General features: G+C 36.8%; 1 protein-coding gene across 2 annotated transcripts in view; it reads right to left on the bottom strand.

Annotated features, from left to right (window-relative positions):
- Positions 1-1,783: 1,783 nt before the first annotated feature.
- The window catches only part of atl (atlastin GTPase), a 45,748-nt gene continuing 28,911 nt past the window's right edge, over positions 1,784-18,620 (bottom strand). For both annotated transcript variants that reach the window (XM_068763346.1, XM_068763347.1), the window contains 10 exons: positions 11,595-11,818; positions 10,528-10,674; positions 8,474-8,629; positions 6,940-7,089; positions 6,255-6,393; positions 5,964-6,148; positions 5,235-5,456; positions 4,024-4,238; positions 3,094-3,160; positions 1,784-2,243 (listed from right to left, as the gene is read on the bottom strand). In XM_068763346.1, coding sequence (XP_068619447.1) covers positions 2,121-2,243; positions 3,094-3,160; positions 4,024-4,238; positions 5,235-5,456; positions 5,964-6,148; positions 6,255-6,393; positions 6,940-7,089; positions 8,474-8,629; positions 10,528-10,674; positions 11,595-11,818 — 1,628 coding nt within the window. In that variant the 3' untranslated portion in view covers positions 1,784-2,120. The remainder of the gene's footprint in view (positions 2,244-3,093; positions 3,161-4,023; positions 4,239-5,234; positions 5,457-5,963; positions 6,149-6,254; positions 6,394-6,939; positions 7,090-8,473; positions 8,630-10,527; positions 10,675-11,594; positions 11,819-18,620) is intronic.

The raw sequence follows: 18,620 nt of genomic DNA, 5'->3' as shown, positions 1-18,620 counted from the left end.
AGGCATTAGTAATATCTTGTTTAACTCGTTTTGCATATATTACATATTAACAAATGCCAGAATTATAGCAATATTTTATATAAAATGCGACATGCACCAACACCGACCAGTTTGTTACAAAATAACTGCATAAACTGAAAATATGTTCTTGGTCCTTTCACCACTTTAAGCATATTGCTACATGATTCATGTACAATGTGCTACAACAAAGCAAATTATAACAATTCAACTTCTCCGATTCCAAGTATCGAAATGTTGTCATAATCTTAAAAACATTATCAAGTTATAACACTGCCTTATAATTTATCTACAGCTACTTTGAAGCCCTGGTTCAGTCCTAGACGGTGACGTCTTAAAGCATCGTCACTTGTAATGAAAATTAATTTTATTTACAGTTCTTAACTGGCAACATTTAAAAAAAAAGCAGGCCGAGTGCTGTGTAAGTTTCGAAATAAAAATAAAGGATGGGATAAACTATGAAAATGACAACAAATAATTTCTTCCCCATTATGACATCCGAGTAATAGAAAAAACATTTAACTTTCACCTCGCAATCAATACAAACAAATTGGCACATTTATTAAAAAATTTCTACATTAGAAAAGTTTCGAATAATATTTGGTATTAGAAAAATATTTATGTACAATGGATATCTCTCTAACAGGATAATTTCAGAGTATTCATGCTGGTTTAAGTACATACTAATAAATGTGCAACTCAACAAGTGATCTGATTCAAACTAGTAAGTTTTATTTTACGGGAAAACACTACGGATAAAACATTTCATTTGTGCAACAGCCTAAAATATTTAAAAAAAAAGTGATCACGAAGATTCGTCTCGACATGATTTAGGTTATTTATAATTAAACATTTACAATTTACAATCTACCCTAATATGAATTTTATCTGTATCTATTGTCCCATTAATCTAATACAGCCCAAGACAAACGGGTGGCACTATACTGCAAAATTTAATACATGCACATAATTAAATATTCCTTGATTGAGCAAGCTTATTTTAATAAAAATTATAAATTTAAATCCTTCATTATTCCATCTCTAAGTAACCATTTAATAGCAAAGGTTTATCTCGAAACACCTATTGCTTTTTACTTGTTTATATTTTTAAGTGTAACAATTCATATGAAACATTTAATAGTGCAAACAGGTCATGTCAGATTAATTGAACAATACAATATATGTAACAATTAAAAACAATCCGTCTGCAGCTCTGTACATTTCCAACTATGAACATATTCCCCCACCGATGTTAGACTGATACCATAGAAATTTTTAAACAAAACAATTAGTCTAAAATATAGTTACTCTGTTATTAACTAGATTCAACTTACTGTCCGTTACTTTATTACAAGTTTCATTAAGCTACAACATATTTAAAGGCAATCCAGAACACTTGCACACATGTTCACCCACTATAGATTTGCACTGTTTTATAACACGGAATTTATATTTCATATAAGCTCCATAAATGTTTGTGTATGATATGAAAATTTGTGGTACGATGTAAGAGAGCATTGCATTACAATCACTCACGGAGACTTCTATTGTATTATCGAAATATCCGATGAGGCAATCAGAAGGCATTTAATTTGTACTTCAAGTCATCACAAGTTTCCATATTTAGGCGGTGACTGAGAACTCGGGACACAATTTCATTGCAGTTTCAAGTGTTTACCACTGCGAGGTATTACTCCACCAATTACTAGTACTTCATATTTGCAATTTTACACTTCTTTTTTATTAAAATTTATTTAAATGGCTTTATGCTGAAGTACAGGAGATAAACATCCTATGACCACAAGGCTCACATGTATGTGAATAATGTGTGGTGATCGCTCTTTTATACTTTTAATATCTGTTATGAACTGGTACACTCAACAGGTTTGGTAAGTGGTACGACCAAGTCCTCGGCTCTCTATCGTCATATCGTCTAAATTTAGTCTTGGTGACATTGAGGGTGTCAGTATCGTCGCGGGCGCATCTCTCGCGTGCTGGGGTCGGGCCGGTAGTAGCCGCTACAGGGGTGAGGCGCCGGGTGCGTTGGCCAGGCACAGGCGGCGCGCGAAGGCCCAGGGCAGCAGCGCGGCCGGCTGCGGGCATCACAAGTGCTTGTGCTTGCCGTTGACGCTGGGCGTGGGCGGGCCCAGCGTGCGCTCTGCAGCAGCCGCCGCCGCGTGCTCCATGCCCTTCTCTAGGCAGGTCTGGTATGCTGGCTTCATTAACTGTAATATATATACTCAAATTGTATTTAAATCATATTTGATACACTATACAATCTAATATAATAGTATCCATAGTGGACCGCTGTGGTCCAGAGAAAACTTGACTGGGATTTTGGCATGTCAAGAAAACGGGGATTCACAATAAGAAAGTGAAGGTCCAAGAAAACTTATCTCCTTTAGACAGTGAAGAACTTGAACTGATCTGACTCTGCTTTTCAATGTAGACAGATACAAGTATAGGGTTTCTTAACCCTAAAGTCAGCAAATGTTACTTGTAAAAATCATATTTTTTTTGTAAAAATTATATTCCAAATACATGTAAACATTCCCAATGAAAAATTGATTGAAATTTTTTTTTTATTTCCAGTCATAGCACAAACAAATAATGCAAACCTCCATACTTAATTCTGAAATTATCATTTTTGACGAGTTATGGAAATATGATGCTATATAGCAAATGCAATGCAAATATTATATATATATATATATATATATATAAATATATATTTATATATATATATATATATATATAAGTATATATATATATACACACACACAAATATAGCTACACTGGGTCCACTGGAACCAGCTAAATTTTAAAAGTGGTGTATGAGAATAAAAGACTGGGAACCTCTCAACACCATTTCCAATGTTGGTACACTAACTTTAAATTTTAGCTAACCCAATATTTAAAATTTGCAGTGACTCAAATTTAGATATTTTATGTACACAATTCTTCTCACATTTTTTTACATTATGAGAACTTAAATTGTTTTTTCAAGCATTTATCTATTTGGTTCAACACAAATATTTTTTGCAATTATCTAATAAATAATCCAGCAGTACATACATTTTCCCAAAGCCAGTTTGCCGTCTCGTCTATAGTGACACCAAACTCCCGCATCTCTCCGCTGTACCTGGAATACAAATAATATTTTTAGGATCCGTTTTCTTAACACCTAGTGGTCTTATCATTATGTCTATGGTAATAATGGTTTATTATTCTCATCCGGGCACTCTTATTAGGGATGATCATGCCACACTTGGGTGAGGTGCCCCCCCTGCCCTTCACATGAAGCTCAGATTTTGGTGGACTGAGAGAATTGAATTACTGAATTTTTGATAACAGTTTCAATGTCTCTCTATATTGTTGGAGAGAATTCACGGGATCACTTGCCTTCCTCTTTGTCTTGCACCACTAAACATTGCATTGAGTGTAATTATTATTTTGTGTAATTATTAATTCTTTGGACATATCACCTGTAGTACAACTACAGGTGATATGTCCAAAGAATTTGAGGATTCGAAATATATAGTCAATGATAACACCACATCTCCATATCATAATAATAATAATGGTTTACACTTATGCAATAATAATATCGTAGAAAGTGTTCATAGACAAATATATGGTACCCTGAATTTGTTTTGGCACATCGGGTGAAAAAGTCAAACTAAAGACATAGATTATTGGAATTGTTTGAATTGCGAAAGACAAAGACAACGCTTTACGTAGACTCGGCTAATGTCTCGCGCTGATTTCGACGTGTAAAATCAAAATGACCTACTATACCTTAGTTTATTAATATATTTTTTTATTTATTTATATTACTGTCCACTAAGGATTATTCATAGTGACGTTAAACAATCAATGTATAGTTTTAACTTTATTATTTTTATTGGTATATCTTCTAGTTAACACAGAAAGAATTTAACAGTACCTCTGTTAATGTTTAACCAAGTTAATATATACAGTAAGTAGTTTTTAAATCTGTCTTACCTAATATACGCCCACATAACGAGCGTGAGCAGCGCGACGCCCATGGCCAGGTTGCAGAGGTTGGCGAAGGCGTAGATGCCCACGAGGCCGAAGATCCCGCTCAGCACGTAGAAGAACATGGCGGTCGCGAAGAACACTGACGGCGTGCGCGCGGCCTTGAAGATATTCTTGCTCTCGTTGTGCGCCTTGAACTGTTGGAAATGCTCCTCCAAGTCCTGTTTATAAAAATATAAATTTTCAAAAAATTACAGATATTCAATAAAAAAAACCTTCACTTGTAATCTAACATATAAAATTCTCGTGTCACGGTGTTCGAACTTGAACTCCTCTGAAACGGCTTGACCGATTTTTACCAAATTTTACATACGTATTCTTGCTGGCCACCCCTTGTAAATAGTTATCCTACCACCACACTCGTCATCAGACCGCAAAAATGCTTAGAATTGTAAAGTCAGACTTGGTCAAAGTCACAATTTTTTACACATATCACATACTTTACAGACATAGGAATATATTCCTGGGCTTCATTTGAAAAACTTAGTACATGGGAGTAATTTAGGTAGCAATATACAGGCCATACAGCGCACAGATTGGATAGCCACTATGGTTCTGGAGTGAAGACCACAGAGACCGTGTAGAAGTGTGTAGTGTTGATTGGTTTAGGATGGCAACGTGGATCACTCAGCAATTCGAGGGAGGATCCGAATCCTCTCTCAGATTGCCCACGTTGTTCACGATTTAGGGGGTGGAGGCCTCTCAATTTGGATCGTGCGGTTCTCGCAATATACAAAAGTAATAAAAATAATTGTGTATAAATTCAAAAATTAGAACTGTAAATAAGTAAATGTTTTTAAAGAAAAATTGTAAAAGAAAATGTATGGTATATAAAGTAAAATGTATAGAAAAAATTCATATCGTAAAAAAATGAGTCGACGGATGGAAGGCGATGTAGATTGTATTTGAATAAAAGCAATAAGAATGAAAGAAAATGTGAAGAAAGCAGATAGAATGCCAGATATTGTGACGGACAAAGAAGAAAAATAAATAAAACTACACTGAAAAAGTTAGTGAAATCAATTTTTGTCCAAAAAAATGATAGGAGAACAAATGGTCCCCTAAATCAAGGGCCATAAAAAATGTTTATAGCATATATCACAAGAATGGCCAGTGAAGATTAATTTCTATATTTTTTTAGGGTGGGGTCTACTCACCTGTACCAGCTGTTCGCAGTACGACTGGCTGAACTCATCACCTCCCATCTTGCGCTTCGAATGGAATGCGTGTAAGGCCTTATCCCGCACGCGCCCGTGCTCCGCTTCGAGCAGTTGCGTCTGCAGGTAGGGTTTTGCCCCACCACATACCTCTTCCATTAAAGTTGTGTACACTTCCTTCGCTTCGGCAACAGCTGTTAGATTGTTTGCTTCCGCTGTCGCCTGTAAAAAAATAAATAATTTACTATGCAATAGATTTATACAGTATTATTTATAAATTAAAAACATTGAAAAAGAAATCGATAGATGATTTGCAAGATTTACTAGATTAATTTGTTTAAGAATAAAGAAGACAGTTACGTATGGTTTTACAATAACCTCCAGTGTCTCTGATTATTAAATAAAATTAAAAAAAATGGAAATATCACTTGATCACAAAAAAAAACCTTAACTTTATTGTGGTCACTTCTAAAATGTGGCAGCATTTGGAAACTTCTTAACCATGTAGATATAAGTTGAAGAGTACTATCATAGGGATGCTTGATATAAATATATTAGCTGTTCTTTTCATAGCTTTCTTATGACATATACAAGTGGTTAGTATAGAGGATGCTGGTTGCTATCAACCCATGCTACTGGATATAGTTTATGGAGGAAGCCTATGCCCAGCAGTGGATATCCTACAGCTGAAATGACGATGATCATCTTAATAGATTCTGGTGTACGTACCACGAGCATGCTCTTGGGTTCAGGCAACTCATTGCCCTTGTATATGTTCATGTAGGAACGGAAGTACTGGGGAAGGTCCTTGGCCTTCACGCGCTGCCCGTTGATCAGCTTCGGTACCAGGTTATCGGGCGCCAGTAGCATCGGCACCAGCTGCTGTAGGGCGCGCTTGAACTCACTTTCGATATCTAGAACATAAATACATGGATGTCTAAGATTTGATTTTCAATATAAAATGAAAATTTTAATTTTATCTGATAATTAATTCAAGTGTAAATGAGGTGATATAATTACCTGAGAGTCTGCCATTGAAGTTGGGGTCGGTGGCGACCTTGAGGCCGGGGTGCGGCATCAGGAAGCAGGCGATCTCCGAGAAGCAGGAAGTGATGTGCTTCCGCAGTGATTGCAGCTCAGGGTGCTGCTTGTCTGATACCTGGAGATAAGAGCAAAATACTCTTTTGTAATGGTCAAGTTTTTATTCAAATTAGATGGTATATACTACATCTACCTTAGGTTCAAAAATTTTTTTAAAATATACTACTGTGATCAAAGAGTAAGGTGAAATAGTTATTTAAAACTCCCGGGCATTATGGTAGGTATTTTTATTTCCTAGGTTCGTAGGACTGTCTGTAACATTTTCCAAGCGTCTGTTTGTCAAAAGTTGAAATATTATTGGGCACAGCTCAAACCATTTTGAAGTATGTTTTGTATCAAGATATTGCACCATGTCATACTAAATTGGTTCTTTGGGATTTTTTTACCAAAAACTCGACACATATCGTTCCACAACCATCGTATTTATCTGATTAGTTTCCGTGGGACTTTTATCTATTTAGCAAACTGAAAGTCCAACGCAGGGACGCAATTTTGCGGAGATATGTCCTAGACTCCCCCCCACTCTCTAAGTCCTTAAAAAAATTGTTCACTTTGTGTGTGGATTGTCCTATGTTGCAAAGTCTACTATGCGCTTGTATATTACCCTGAGCCTTCGCTGCAGGATGGTCTGCCCGCCCTCGGCTCCATAGGGTGCCTCGTACGGGAAGCTCCAGTCCCGCACGAGGAACTGTAGCCTCTGGAACGGCGTTCGCCCACTGTCCTCCAGCGCCAGCCGGCCGTACTCTGTGAAAAGCTAACACCAACAATACTTTATATATAACATATTACAAACATTTATATTTCACATATATAATTTACAAAATAGCTACCGCCTTATTACATACAAAAACATTATAAATGAGACTTTTTATTAATATATTTGAAATTATCTCATTGCAATATTTTGTACATAGAAAGTGATTTTTAAGTTTGTTCTTCAGGGTTTCGCTAAGGTGTTTGGTCACATTTATTAAAAATCTTTTTAATTTCTCTTAAACTTCTTTAAAAATGATTATTTAAAATATATTTTTCTCTTTATTTATCAGAATATGGCCTTTGCATTGTATGGTTCACACATATGAACGGTTCAACACAGTTTTTCCAATGTTTTTTTATATAAACATTTTACTAATTGTTCTTCCAAAGTGTCACTTTGGTGAGATGTGCCTGCCAAATATCTATCGGTCAAAAGACTTTGGGTCCAGACAATGTCTAGACATGCAAAAAAATACACCATCTGTATTTTTTTATAATATTAACATTAAAAACCTTATATAATGACGACCAAGCAACGATTTCAAAAATGTTAAGGCTTTTAAGAGGTGAATATTTGGATATTTGCTGTCCATATATGGTACAGCCTATCCTAAAGTCAGTAGTTTTAGTAATAATAATATATTGAGAGTAAAGTAAATAAAGGCATTTTAAAAATTAAGATTACAACATATTAAAATTAATTATTATTTACTATGTTAGCTTTGTACTGCCAAGTTGCCTTTAGCATTACAGTAGAAAAAATAAATTAATGTAACATATTCAAGAGTGATTTTTACAAAGTGTGCCCAACGTTGGGCCCATTTTGATTATTAAGAGGGACAAGCAAATCAATGTGGATTTAAGTGTTCAACCTTTTTGCTTTAGTACAAAAATTATGTATGTTACATAGGAGGGCATGAGATCTTTACAAGATTATGGTAGAGCATGTAAGAAAAAAGGTTGGGAAACACTATTTTAAAGCATCTAATATATAAAATTCTCGTGTCACGGTGTTCGAACTTGAACTCCTCCGAAACGGCTTGACCGAATTTTACCAAATTTTACATGCGTATTCAGTATGTCTGAGAATCGGCTACTATCTATTTTCCATACCCCTAAGTGATAAGGTGGTCCACCCCTAAATTTTATTTTTAATTTTTTAGACAATTTTTTTGGTTTTTATTTTATTATGATACAGCATACAAAAATACATACAAACCTAAATTTTCACCCCTCTACGATCAACCCTTATCTTACATTTGTTAATTAAAAACTTTTTTTTGCAAAACAACGTTTGCGGGATCAGCTAATATAATTATAAAAATCATCCTGTATATTGATTCGCCAGTTAAAACTAATCAATGTCATCAATATGGGCTAACCTGTAAATGCTGCAGGTCGTCTTCCTGTATGTTCTGGGACAGGTTGTAGATCTGCACGGAGGAGAGCATGGTGGAGAGGGCGAACACAGTGGCGCAGTCTCGCACCGTGGACTCGCTGTCGAACGCACCTTGCGTGTCCAACAAGATCACCGCCACCTGGAACACAATTGTTTAAATTCAATTAAAATATCTTTATAAAAGTAGACATTTACATATACATTTTTATTGGTATATTTATTCTACAAAAATTAGCGTTCTATAACCTTAGTTTTCATATTTACGTTTAATATTTCCCATTTTTTTTTGCTAACACTTTTGCATGTTATAGTGTAAGCTAAGTCTCTTGATCTATTTTAACAACGCCCTAACAATGTTCAGTTATTCCTTTTTTTTTCGTTGGGGGAAATCTTCTGGTATTCAAGATGCCCTGCCTGGATACGCTACCCCCGAAACCCTCGTGGTACTATCACGATGGTTCGAGACCACGTCGAACCATCGTCCGCCTCAGAGTCGCCGAAGCTAGTGGGAGTTTAGGGCCCCCACCCAAAACTCCCGCGACTCCGAAGGCCCCGTTTATGGTAGGGGAGCACCATTCATCGGAGGGCCGTCGCGAGGCACGTCGGCGTCGTCTCCGAGCGGGATCTGGTGTTCAGTTATTCCTACTCCATATTGGCATGGAGTCTGTACGGCGGTTGTCGTATTCACATCGATGAACCTTGCGATCGCGTCTTGAGTCTCGTCCGTGCAATACACGCACGAGTTCGTGTGATGTGATACTGCTACCACATGATGACACTGTTATACAGCCTCAGGGTGTCCGTTGACTATTTTTTTATTAGGATCCTTATTCCACAGACATTAACATCTGTGCCTTTGTTTTTACAATTACTTATGACAATTACTTACTTATAATAATAATTAGAGTTTAAGTTTCTTAAACTATTTCCCAACTTAATTTAACTATCTTTTTTTAAATCATTGGTGTCCTGTAAGTTTTTCTTGTTATTAAAATTACGATTCGTTCAACTACTTCTTCATTACATACACTTTTCGATAATTATTTTAACATTACATGTAGTATGCTACTATCCGCTCAGAATCCTGATCTCCTAAGAGCTGGTCACAAAGTTAAAACGTTGCTGTTTTAATATTTAGCATTGTTTGATGTCAATTCAATACCATAATAAAATCTTAAATAGTGGTAACTATTTAAGATTTTCTCTACAAGTAGCAGCTATGGATAGGCTCGGTTAGTTGACTTATTTGCATTGTTGTTATTTATTCATTATTTATTAACGCTTTTAATAAAAAAGAAACAATTCATATATTACTACAGGCAGTCTTATTGCTTTTACTTTTTTATTATCTATTATTATTATAATGTATACGTAAATCATTGTTCAATTATTAATGAGAAGCAGCTGTTGGGTTTTTCTAGCCGGTTCTTCTCAGCATTCATATTAATTAGCATTCCTGAACAGTTGTAGATTGATAACAGACTGATTAGACTGACCTTTTTATAGTATAAAAATATTTAATGTAATCAGGCGTTACCTTGCGGAAGTCCATCCTAAGTAAGAAAAGGACCAATATATAGCCACTTCCGCACATACAGTGGTAGTCGTGCAACAAAGTGCACCGCCCGCCAGTGCCAAACAAAGAGTCATTTTGACTGTGTGTTTGGCACTAATCGGTGTAGCATAACTCCTGAGGATGTCCCGCGGAGGGGTGAAACACGTGTTGAGTGATTTGGCGGTAGCAGTTGTGTGATTCGCATTGTTTGCCGCATACGCATTTATCAGCGGGCTGGCGGGCGGTGCACTTTGTTGCACGACTACTACTGCATGTGAGGAAGTGGCTAAATATTGGTCCTTTTCTTACATAGTATTTAAAATTATTGATAATTTAAGTGTATAGTATTTGCGTGTGTAGTATTTGAATAATTTGCGATTTGCGTCTAATGTAATCATAACAAAGCTAATGACCTGAAATCATTGGTGACAAACTTCGAGGTCATTAATACCATGGTTTATAATAAAAGTTGGACAGTTCACCTTTTCGCCGTCGGGCAGCGTGGTCTTGAAGACCTCCGACCACATGAGGATGCCGGTGGTGTCCCGCTCGGAGCCGCCGCGCCAGCTGAAGCCCTGCAGCGGCTCGTCGTCCGCACCCAGCCAGTCGCCGCCGCTTCCCGGGCCATACTGCCAAGATCACATACAATTATATAAATTTAGAGTAAAATCTTAAAAGGTATATGATGTACAACAATGTATCATCATGTAAACCGAAGAACGCTTCCTGCAAGACATAGGCCTCTCCAAAAATAGCCTTGATGATGGTCTAGCCAAATCCAACGACTACCAGCGATCTTGACAGTGAAGCAAGAAATATATTACTTCAGTTGAATATGGTGATACCATAGACAACTTATGACCAAGATCTTTATAAATATTTAAATAGCTACACAACATACGCTTTTAAGAGTGTTTTTTTGAGTAATCCTATCGTATTATAAAATGAATTCCGGACAGTTAAATTTTTACATATAATTTTCTAATCTCTGAAGTATTTGCGACGTGGTTGCCCCAAATAGATTACAGGAAACCGTCGATGTTCTGCAAACTACCAAGCATTGAGTTTACAGAGACAAACATTAAATAATTCCCTAGCGTATTTCGTAGCTAAGTGATTAGAATTGTTGTTCCGCAGTTCTAAATACAAACTGCCATCATCAATGCAACGCACGCAGACTATTCATCGCTAGTATGTGAGCGGTGAGACGAGACCCTTTTCCGCTTTTGACAAGACGCACACGATATATTTAAGAACAGATATGATGACATTTAATTACGTTCTCCATCGTGGCCACTCATATAACTCAGGTTGATTATTGAACATCTAAAGTGATGTTGCGTTATATAAATTGTTGTTGCCAGTGCGATTTTTTTGGAAAAAAACTAGCCGGTATACTGCAAGGTCGAATCTCCCCCAAAGACCGCCGCATCTATATTGGCTTGTATTCGCCATAAGAGAACCTTTATACCCCAAACGTTACATAGCATTAGCACTTACCAGTACATTATATATGATAGGTTATGTGACGACAGAGGGCAGTACCAACCTTGTGATACATATAGCGCAGGAAGCAGTTGAGAATGAAGGATTTGCCCTTTCGGAAGGCGCCGGCGACGGACAGCACCACGACGGAGCGGTCTCGTACGTCGTCCTGGAGCAGCAGCGCGTTGAGCGCATCCTCGTTCAGCACGAACGTGTGGTTGGGCCCCGTGTCCACCACCTGCACGCCGTGCGGGCCCGGCCTCGGCGCTGGCGACGCCTTCTCGCTCACTGCGAACGCGACAAACAATACCTCACTACCTGTATCAGTAACAGCTTGATGGAGAAACAGAAATACACGCCATGTACGTGCTCCCATTTGGAGGTTTTACTCGGATGGTAACGAGCAGTGGATTCATATAAGTCTTAGCAGGTAGACGCGGCGTAGATAGATACCCTTGCTAGGTAGACTGATGATATAGATGAGATATATCGGCTGTCATAATGATGATAGGTTTTCACGTCCTTTCAAGGTCCATACTTTGAAAAGACAATGCTTATAATCTGCCACTATTTATTGTACAGTAGCGACATATTAAAACAATTAGAGTATGTTCCTACCATAGATACTGGTGCGTGCTTTAAGATTTACGTGGGAGTTATTAAGTGGTGGGTATCCACGTCCTTCGAATGTTCAGACTTTTATATATAATCACTCAACACGTGTTTCACCCCTCCACGGGGCATCTTCAGGAGTTATGTTACACCGATTAGTGCCAAACACAGAGTTTTGTTTCTCTGTGTGAGTAATTTGGCGGTGACGGTTGTGTGATTCGCATTGTTTGCTGCATACGCATTTATCAGCGAGCTGACGCGCGGTGCACTTTGTTGCACGACTACCACTGCATGTGCGGAAGTGGCTAAATATTGGTCCTTTTCTTACTTAGTTGACTTTTAGAAGGAAATAATCAACTTTCAAAGGTGGTATTGATATTGGACAGCAGTGTGGAACAATAAAAACATATACTTAACATGTCAATAAAGAATGTTTTCTTTTCAAGTTATTTTTACATTGTTGACCAAAGTAACGAAAGAAACCGACATAGAATGGCAATTCGCCAGCCAAGTTGAATTAGCAGTGAGCAGATCACATAGTACTACAGAACAAATGGCCGCTGGCCCTTAATGTCCTGGAATGGTGACCACGGACTGGCAGGCGCAAAGCAGGACCACCATACGATGAATGTTGATGACATTGCTGACACATAAGTGCTTTTATAAATCAAATTGATTATTGGTCTTGTAACCATAACGTATCTAAGTTTAAGCTCAAGGACGACCCCTCGTGCTTCAGTGAACCGGCCGTGGACCAGACCGCGATCCACCTGGAAGCAGAATGTCCCGCATTTGTAGGGCTCCGATATGAGACCGAATGCCGGCTACACAAAAAGATAGAGGAGGCAACACTTGCCTCCATTATAATGGAAAAGGATGAAAGAGACTGTGACCTCAAATTCTTGTTGCACAATACGCAATAGACAGGAACAAAACATAGGTGGATAAAACATTGTAAAGTTAAAATTGATTAATTGATATTAAAAAAATGTAAAATAAATCCGTGATAAAATTGATGTACACGAGAAAATAATTAAACCAATTAAAACTGTGATACCCTAATAGAAATGGATAACTGAAGTGCTTGAGAATGTACGAAAAGAATGGAATGATTGAGAAAGGAAGATGGAATTGTAGAATGATAGGAGTAAAAAAGATATTATGTACTATGGAAGACATGAAGGAAAATAAAAATTATTAAGAAATACAAAACCCTGTTCAAAATTATATAGAGGGTGAAAGGAGAGGTCCTCAATAGCGAGGGCGATAAAAAAAAACCATAACGTATCACAAAACTGTACTCATATAGCTTATAGCTAAGGCGTTTGATAACTCCAATATTTCCCCCCAAATTAGTTTTCATCTCTTCTTTTAAAGTCACGAGGAAAGTGACGTTCCTATTGTGTATCGTCGTTGAAATTATAATCAGTTACAATTGTATAATGCCCACTGCGACACATATACTTCAAGGATATTTATGGAGGATATACTATAATCGCCTTGTTAGGAATGCCGGTTGGCGATCGCCGATCCTCTGGTAATGTTTGTCAGGAGTGAAAATCTTATAAAATTAATGCAAAGTGTGAATAATATATAAGACTACGCCTGGAATCAAACCCGAAACCTCCGATCGCAATTTCTCTGTTGTGTTGGTCCAAACGTAACGTAACGTAAAAATACTAGAACACAGACCCGATGCTATTATTCTGAATTGAATAATTCGATTTAAATTGTTTGAAGACTCGTGCCACAAACATTATGCTTTTATTGCCATCTCAATTGGACGTCGCGCTATGTGTCCACGTTTTACATTCATATATAGGCACTTTTAGATTTCTTATTATATATATATATATATATATATAATAAGATATATATATATAAACCAATGAATAACACTGATCAGCTATCGAACAAATAACATGTGCAAAAGTGATGTCATAACGTGAACGTGCATTAATTTTTGCAAATGCTGCCAAATTTCAGTGTTTTGACATAAACAATGTGGATATATAAAGAATCAGTTGTCAATCACATTATGACATTACTTTTGCGCCACCTGTTATATATATTTTCAAGACTATCTTTCTTAAAAAATTATAATTTCCACGCGTCAACTTCCATATATGTAAACGAAAATATACATTCATCTCGTATATATTAACAGACAGATATGCATTTTAATGTAAAAGGTAATCGCAGTGGGCGTTCGGGTCAATGACCGTTTACAATTTGGTAGTATATTCCCTATTTACCTTTGTCACTCTATAACTAGAGAATGACTTTATCGATTTCTTTCGTCTTCTGTTATAATTATTCTTATAGAAGTTTGCAGAAGAATACGATGTAAGTTTAATATAGAAAATTACGGAGAAAATAAAAAATACATTTGACTTTGATTTTAGAGTCGATTACTAGCAGCCATGATGCAGGTCGCTTTTGATTGATCATTTTGGATATCACTGGGGTACGCACGTGACCCGTGGACGTCCTATGGTTTTTTGTTTTTTTTTTTTGCCCCCCGCTATTAGGGACCTCTTGTACCCATATATTTGAGAAGGACAGGGTCGTTTTATTTAATTTAATAATTTTGTCACTGTACTTTTATTTGCACACTCTTCTCGCATTCTTATAATCTTTCGTACCCTATCTTTCTTTCCACATATCTTCTGTCTTTCTCTTTCATTCAATATCATTCATTCCTCAGTTTCAGAACAAAAGACGTCCTGTTGTAACGATAATGACGGTTTTGATCAACAAATAAAACGATCACCATGGAATGAACAGGTTTTCCTTTTTCTAATGAAACAGGTCAATAGATTTTAACACTAAGTTTGTGAACATATTATGCATTTGTTTGTGATTTCAAATGCCTTTATTAAATCCAGTATTTTAAAACCTTTTACCCATGTCTAACTTAGCCTTTCTAAAATTCTTACATACCCCATGTAACATTTACATGTGTTATTTATTTTAAAGCGAAAGGGTTAAACTCGTGTCAAGTTCACTTACGATTTGTCTCCCTGTGGAGCGTGTGAGTCATGTAAGGACACATTGATTTAACTGCATTTATATATGGCGTATGTACTTTTAATTTAAATACGTTACATCAATAACACACGTGTGTGTGTGTGTGTGTACAGGGTTGACGAGTGTGGTTGCAAGGTCTTGAAAGTTCAAGCGCGCTGACGTCACGCGGCGCCGACCTCAGGTCGACAGTGCGAGGCACTAAGAGCTTCGTAACCAGCGAGTTGTTTGTGCAAAACGTGACTTTTTGTTAATTTTTTTTTTAATGACAGAGGGCAAAGGAAGCATCTGACTGTATATAAATGTATTTCATATAACAGCTTCGTAGAATTTAGTTTGTTGTTCTCTTAACCCTTTCCTTACGGCAGTCCGTTCCGTCGAATTGACGCTACTGAACCGGGCATGTGGGCAGCGAAGTGCGCACATTGTGTGGCAGTAGGCTGATGTTCGAATTTTCTCATATGTGTTACGTATTTAAAGATTTTACTAATATATTAATTAAAAATAGAAGTTATATTAATTCAACACATAAGCCCACATTACAAGGTGGATGCCGTCTAACAAGGCTACACACGGGTCATGCAGTGGACGTCGGCTAATTCCGGCGCTAGTAACGAAAGGGTTAAGAACCAAGAACATAGGCTTTTAATTTTAACCCTTTTCTTGATAATGTATCTGTAGAGATACATCAGAATAATAAAAAAAATAGTGGCATCAATTTTGAACGCAAAGTCATTTGTATGTAAATGTTTAGGTAATTTCTTAATTTTCGAACACTTGTTCAGTTTTTTCTGTTGGCATCCTTGGGTCTTAAAAGTCAAGTGGTATTAATATTAATGTAATATTAAAACAAAAAATCTGCAAGTTAAGGGTTAAACACTGACAACACAGAGGTCTACTGCAGGACATGGGTCTCCCCCCCTAGATATAGTCTTCCTAGTTCTTAACAAAATCATCTGTCTCTACTTTGTAATTATAAAAAAAAAACTAGCTGATCCCGCAAACGTTGTTTTGCAAAAAAAATAAAGTTTTTAATTAACAAATAAAAAATAAGGGTTTGATCGTAGAGGGGTGAAAATTTAGGGTGGTATGTATGTTTGTATGCTGTATCGTAAAAAAATAACAAAAAATTTTGTATAAAAAATAGGATAAAAAATTTAGGAGTGGACCACCCTTATCACTTAGGGGTATGAAAAATAGATAGTAGCCGATTCTCAGACCTACTGAATACGCATATAAAATTTGGTAAAAATCGGTCAAGCCGTTTCGGAGGAGTTCAAGTTCGAAGACCGTGACACGAGAATTAGAAGATGTTCAATTGATCAGGGTCTCAGCATCTCTGGGTAAGTTCAGTCTGGCAAGGACGATTTAAATTGACCTTCATAAATACTCAAGAGAAGAGATATCCACGCTTGCCAGTACTTTGTCTCCACACCAGGATATAAAGGCTCCAGCGATCATATGTCCCGCGCGATGTGTGACCTGTTCACCGTTACTTACAACCTGACAATCCTGGGCCATATGCGTTACTATCTTTCGTCTAAGGATCTCATTATTTATTATTCCAGTAACTTATATCAAATTTTTCTGGTAAGTATGTATGCGACATGTATACAAATAAAAAAGAGTGTACGTTTGTAATATTATAATAACTGCTTTTAACAACATGGATATGAATACACATACGGCACGTATAGCAAAACTAAATGTTTTGTCTGTTAGTTTGTTTGGTCCGAAAAAAAAAGTTTATTTAAACTAAGTAAATCTTTACTTAAATTTCACGCCGACGAAGTCCAGAGCTCAGCTAGTCTTAAGTAATTTCCAAAACCATATAGAAAACCAAAGTTCGCAAATATACAAATTGTCCCATAAATCAAGGTCAATGCGAAATTAGGTGACAGGCCATACACATAGACCAAGCTTCAAATAGACATATTGAGGCGAGTATCGAAGTTACGTTCCTCATTAACCAAGAGGGTAGGAAACATAACCTCTCCCTCCCGAATAAAAATCTACGACCATTCACACCGCTCTTGTATTAACAGACAGAAACGGTGTAACACCTAAAACCAAACCTAATCTAACCTAAAAACCAAAAATGAAATAAATATAAATGTAAACGAACTTATCAAATAATAATAGAATATAAGACAAGTCTAGCAATGTATTAAAAAGTTCAAATCCAAACAATTCTGTGATATCAAAAAATAAAGATAAAGATTGGAAAATAAAAATGTACCTAGCCACCTAAGAGTAAAAAGATGAGAAAAGGAAGGCGATGAAAGCAAGAAGGAATGAAAGAACAAAAATTGCAAGATATTGCGAAGGATAAAAGTAAAGAATAAAAGAATTGAGAAGTATGAAAGTGTCAAATTAAGATAAAACTCTGAAAAAATGATGTGTAAATTAAGTCCCTGTCCCAAACTAGGTAGGGGTTACGAGAAGCTCTCAATAGCGTGGGCCATTAAAAAAAAACGGTGTAACACACCTACAGAAGATACAATGTTTATATAAATCAACCAATGGTGAGTAAAATTTCAATAAGCATTCACGATGTTATTGCAATAACGACTTTAGTAACACATGTATAAAGTTTATTTTTAAATAATGTAAATGAAGAGACAATGTGACAACTATCTTGATTTTCCATCGTGGGATGCCACGCGATAATTAACACTAGCGCTGTGCCGCGGTTTCACTTCCTATCTTTCAACAATCGCGTTTTTAAGACATTCATGGGCATAATTATTCCTAGATCATTTTAAACGACGCTCAAACTAATAAACGCAATATATATTTTTGATAGATTTTTATTGGTCTATTATCAGGTTTTCGTATATGCTCAAACCAACAAAGTACCAGCTTTGAACTCCACATAAGGAGGAGTCAAAGAGGCTGGAGTTTCAGCCAAAAGTTGCCAGTTTATCGATATTCTACAGACTGGCTATATTCGAATGTTGATGCGCGCTGTTAGCCGTTTTGGCTTTTACAGCTTCATCGGACTCAGGGCTCACGCTACAGACTACAATTGACAGTATGTCAGTAATTATCAAAGAAAAAAATTATTTATTTCGCATTTAATAGAATTTTTCCTGGCTTGCACTATTGCCCAAGTGGTATCTGCAGATTTCACGGTTGGAGGGGGTAAAACGAAAAGAGCATTTAACCTAATCCAATCCTCTTTTTAGATATCGATGCTTGAGGACTTCCTGTGAAGCCTCGACATACAATTTCAACGTAATGAGAGGCCGTTGATCGTCTAATAGATTCAGGCGTTACCTCGCGGAAGTCCATCCTAACTAAGTAAGGGATTAATATATAGCTACTTCCGCTATGCAGCAGCAGTCGTGCAATAAAGTGCACCGCCCGCCAGCCCGCTGATAAATGCGAAACACAACTACCACCGTTAATTCACTCAACACGTGTTTCACCCCTCCACGGCTTTTTCACC

This window comes from Battus philenor, unplaced genomic scaffold (assembly GCF_028537555.1).
Source record: "Battus philenor isolate CCGP_79_NKW_IND1 unplaced genomic scaffold, ilBatPhil1.0.hap1 SCAF_17, whole genome shotgun sequence".
Taxonomy (NCBI): Eukaryota; Metazoa; Arthropoda; class Insecta; order Lepidoptera; family Papilionidae; genus Battus; species Battus philenor.
This window is presented reverse-complemented; position numbering and strand designations above follow the sequence as displayed.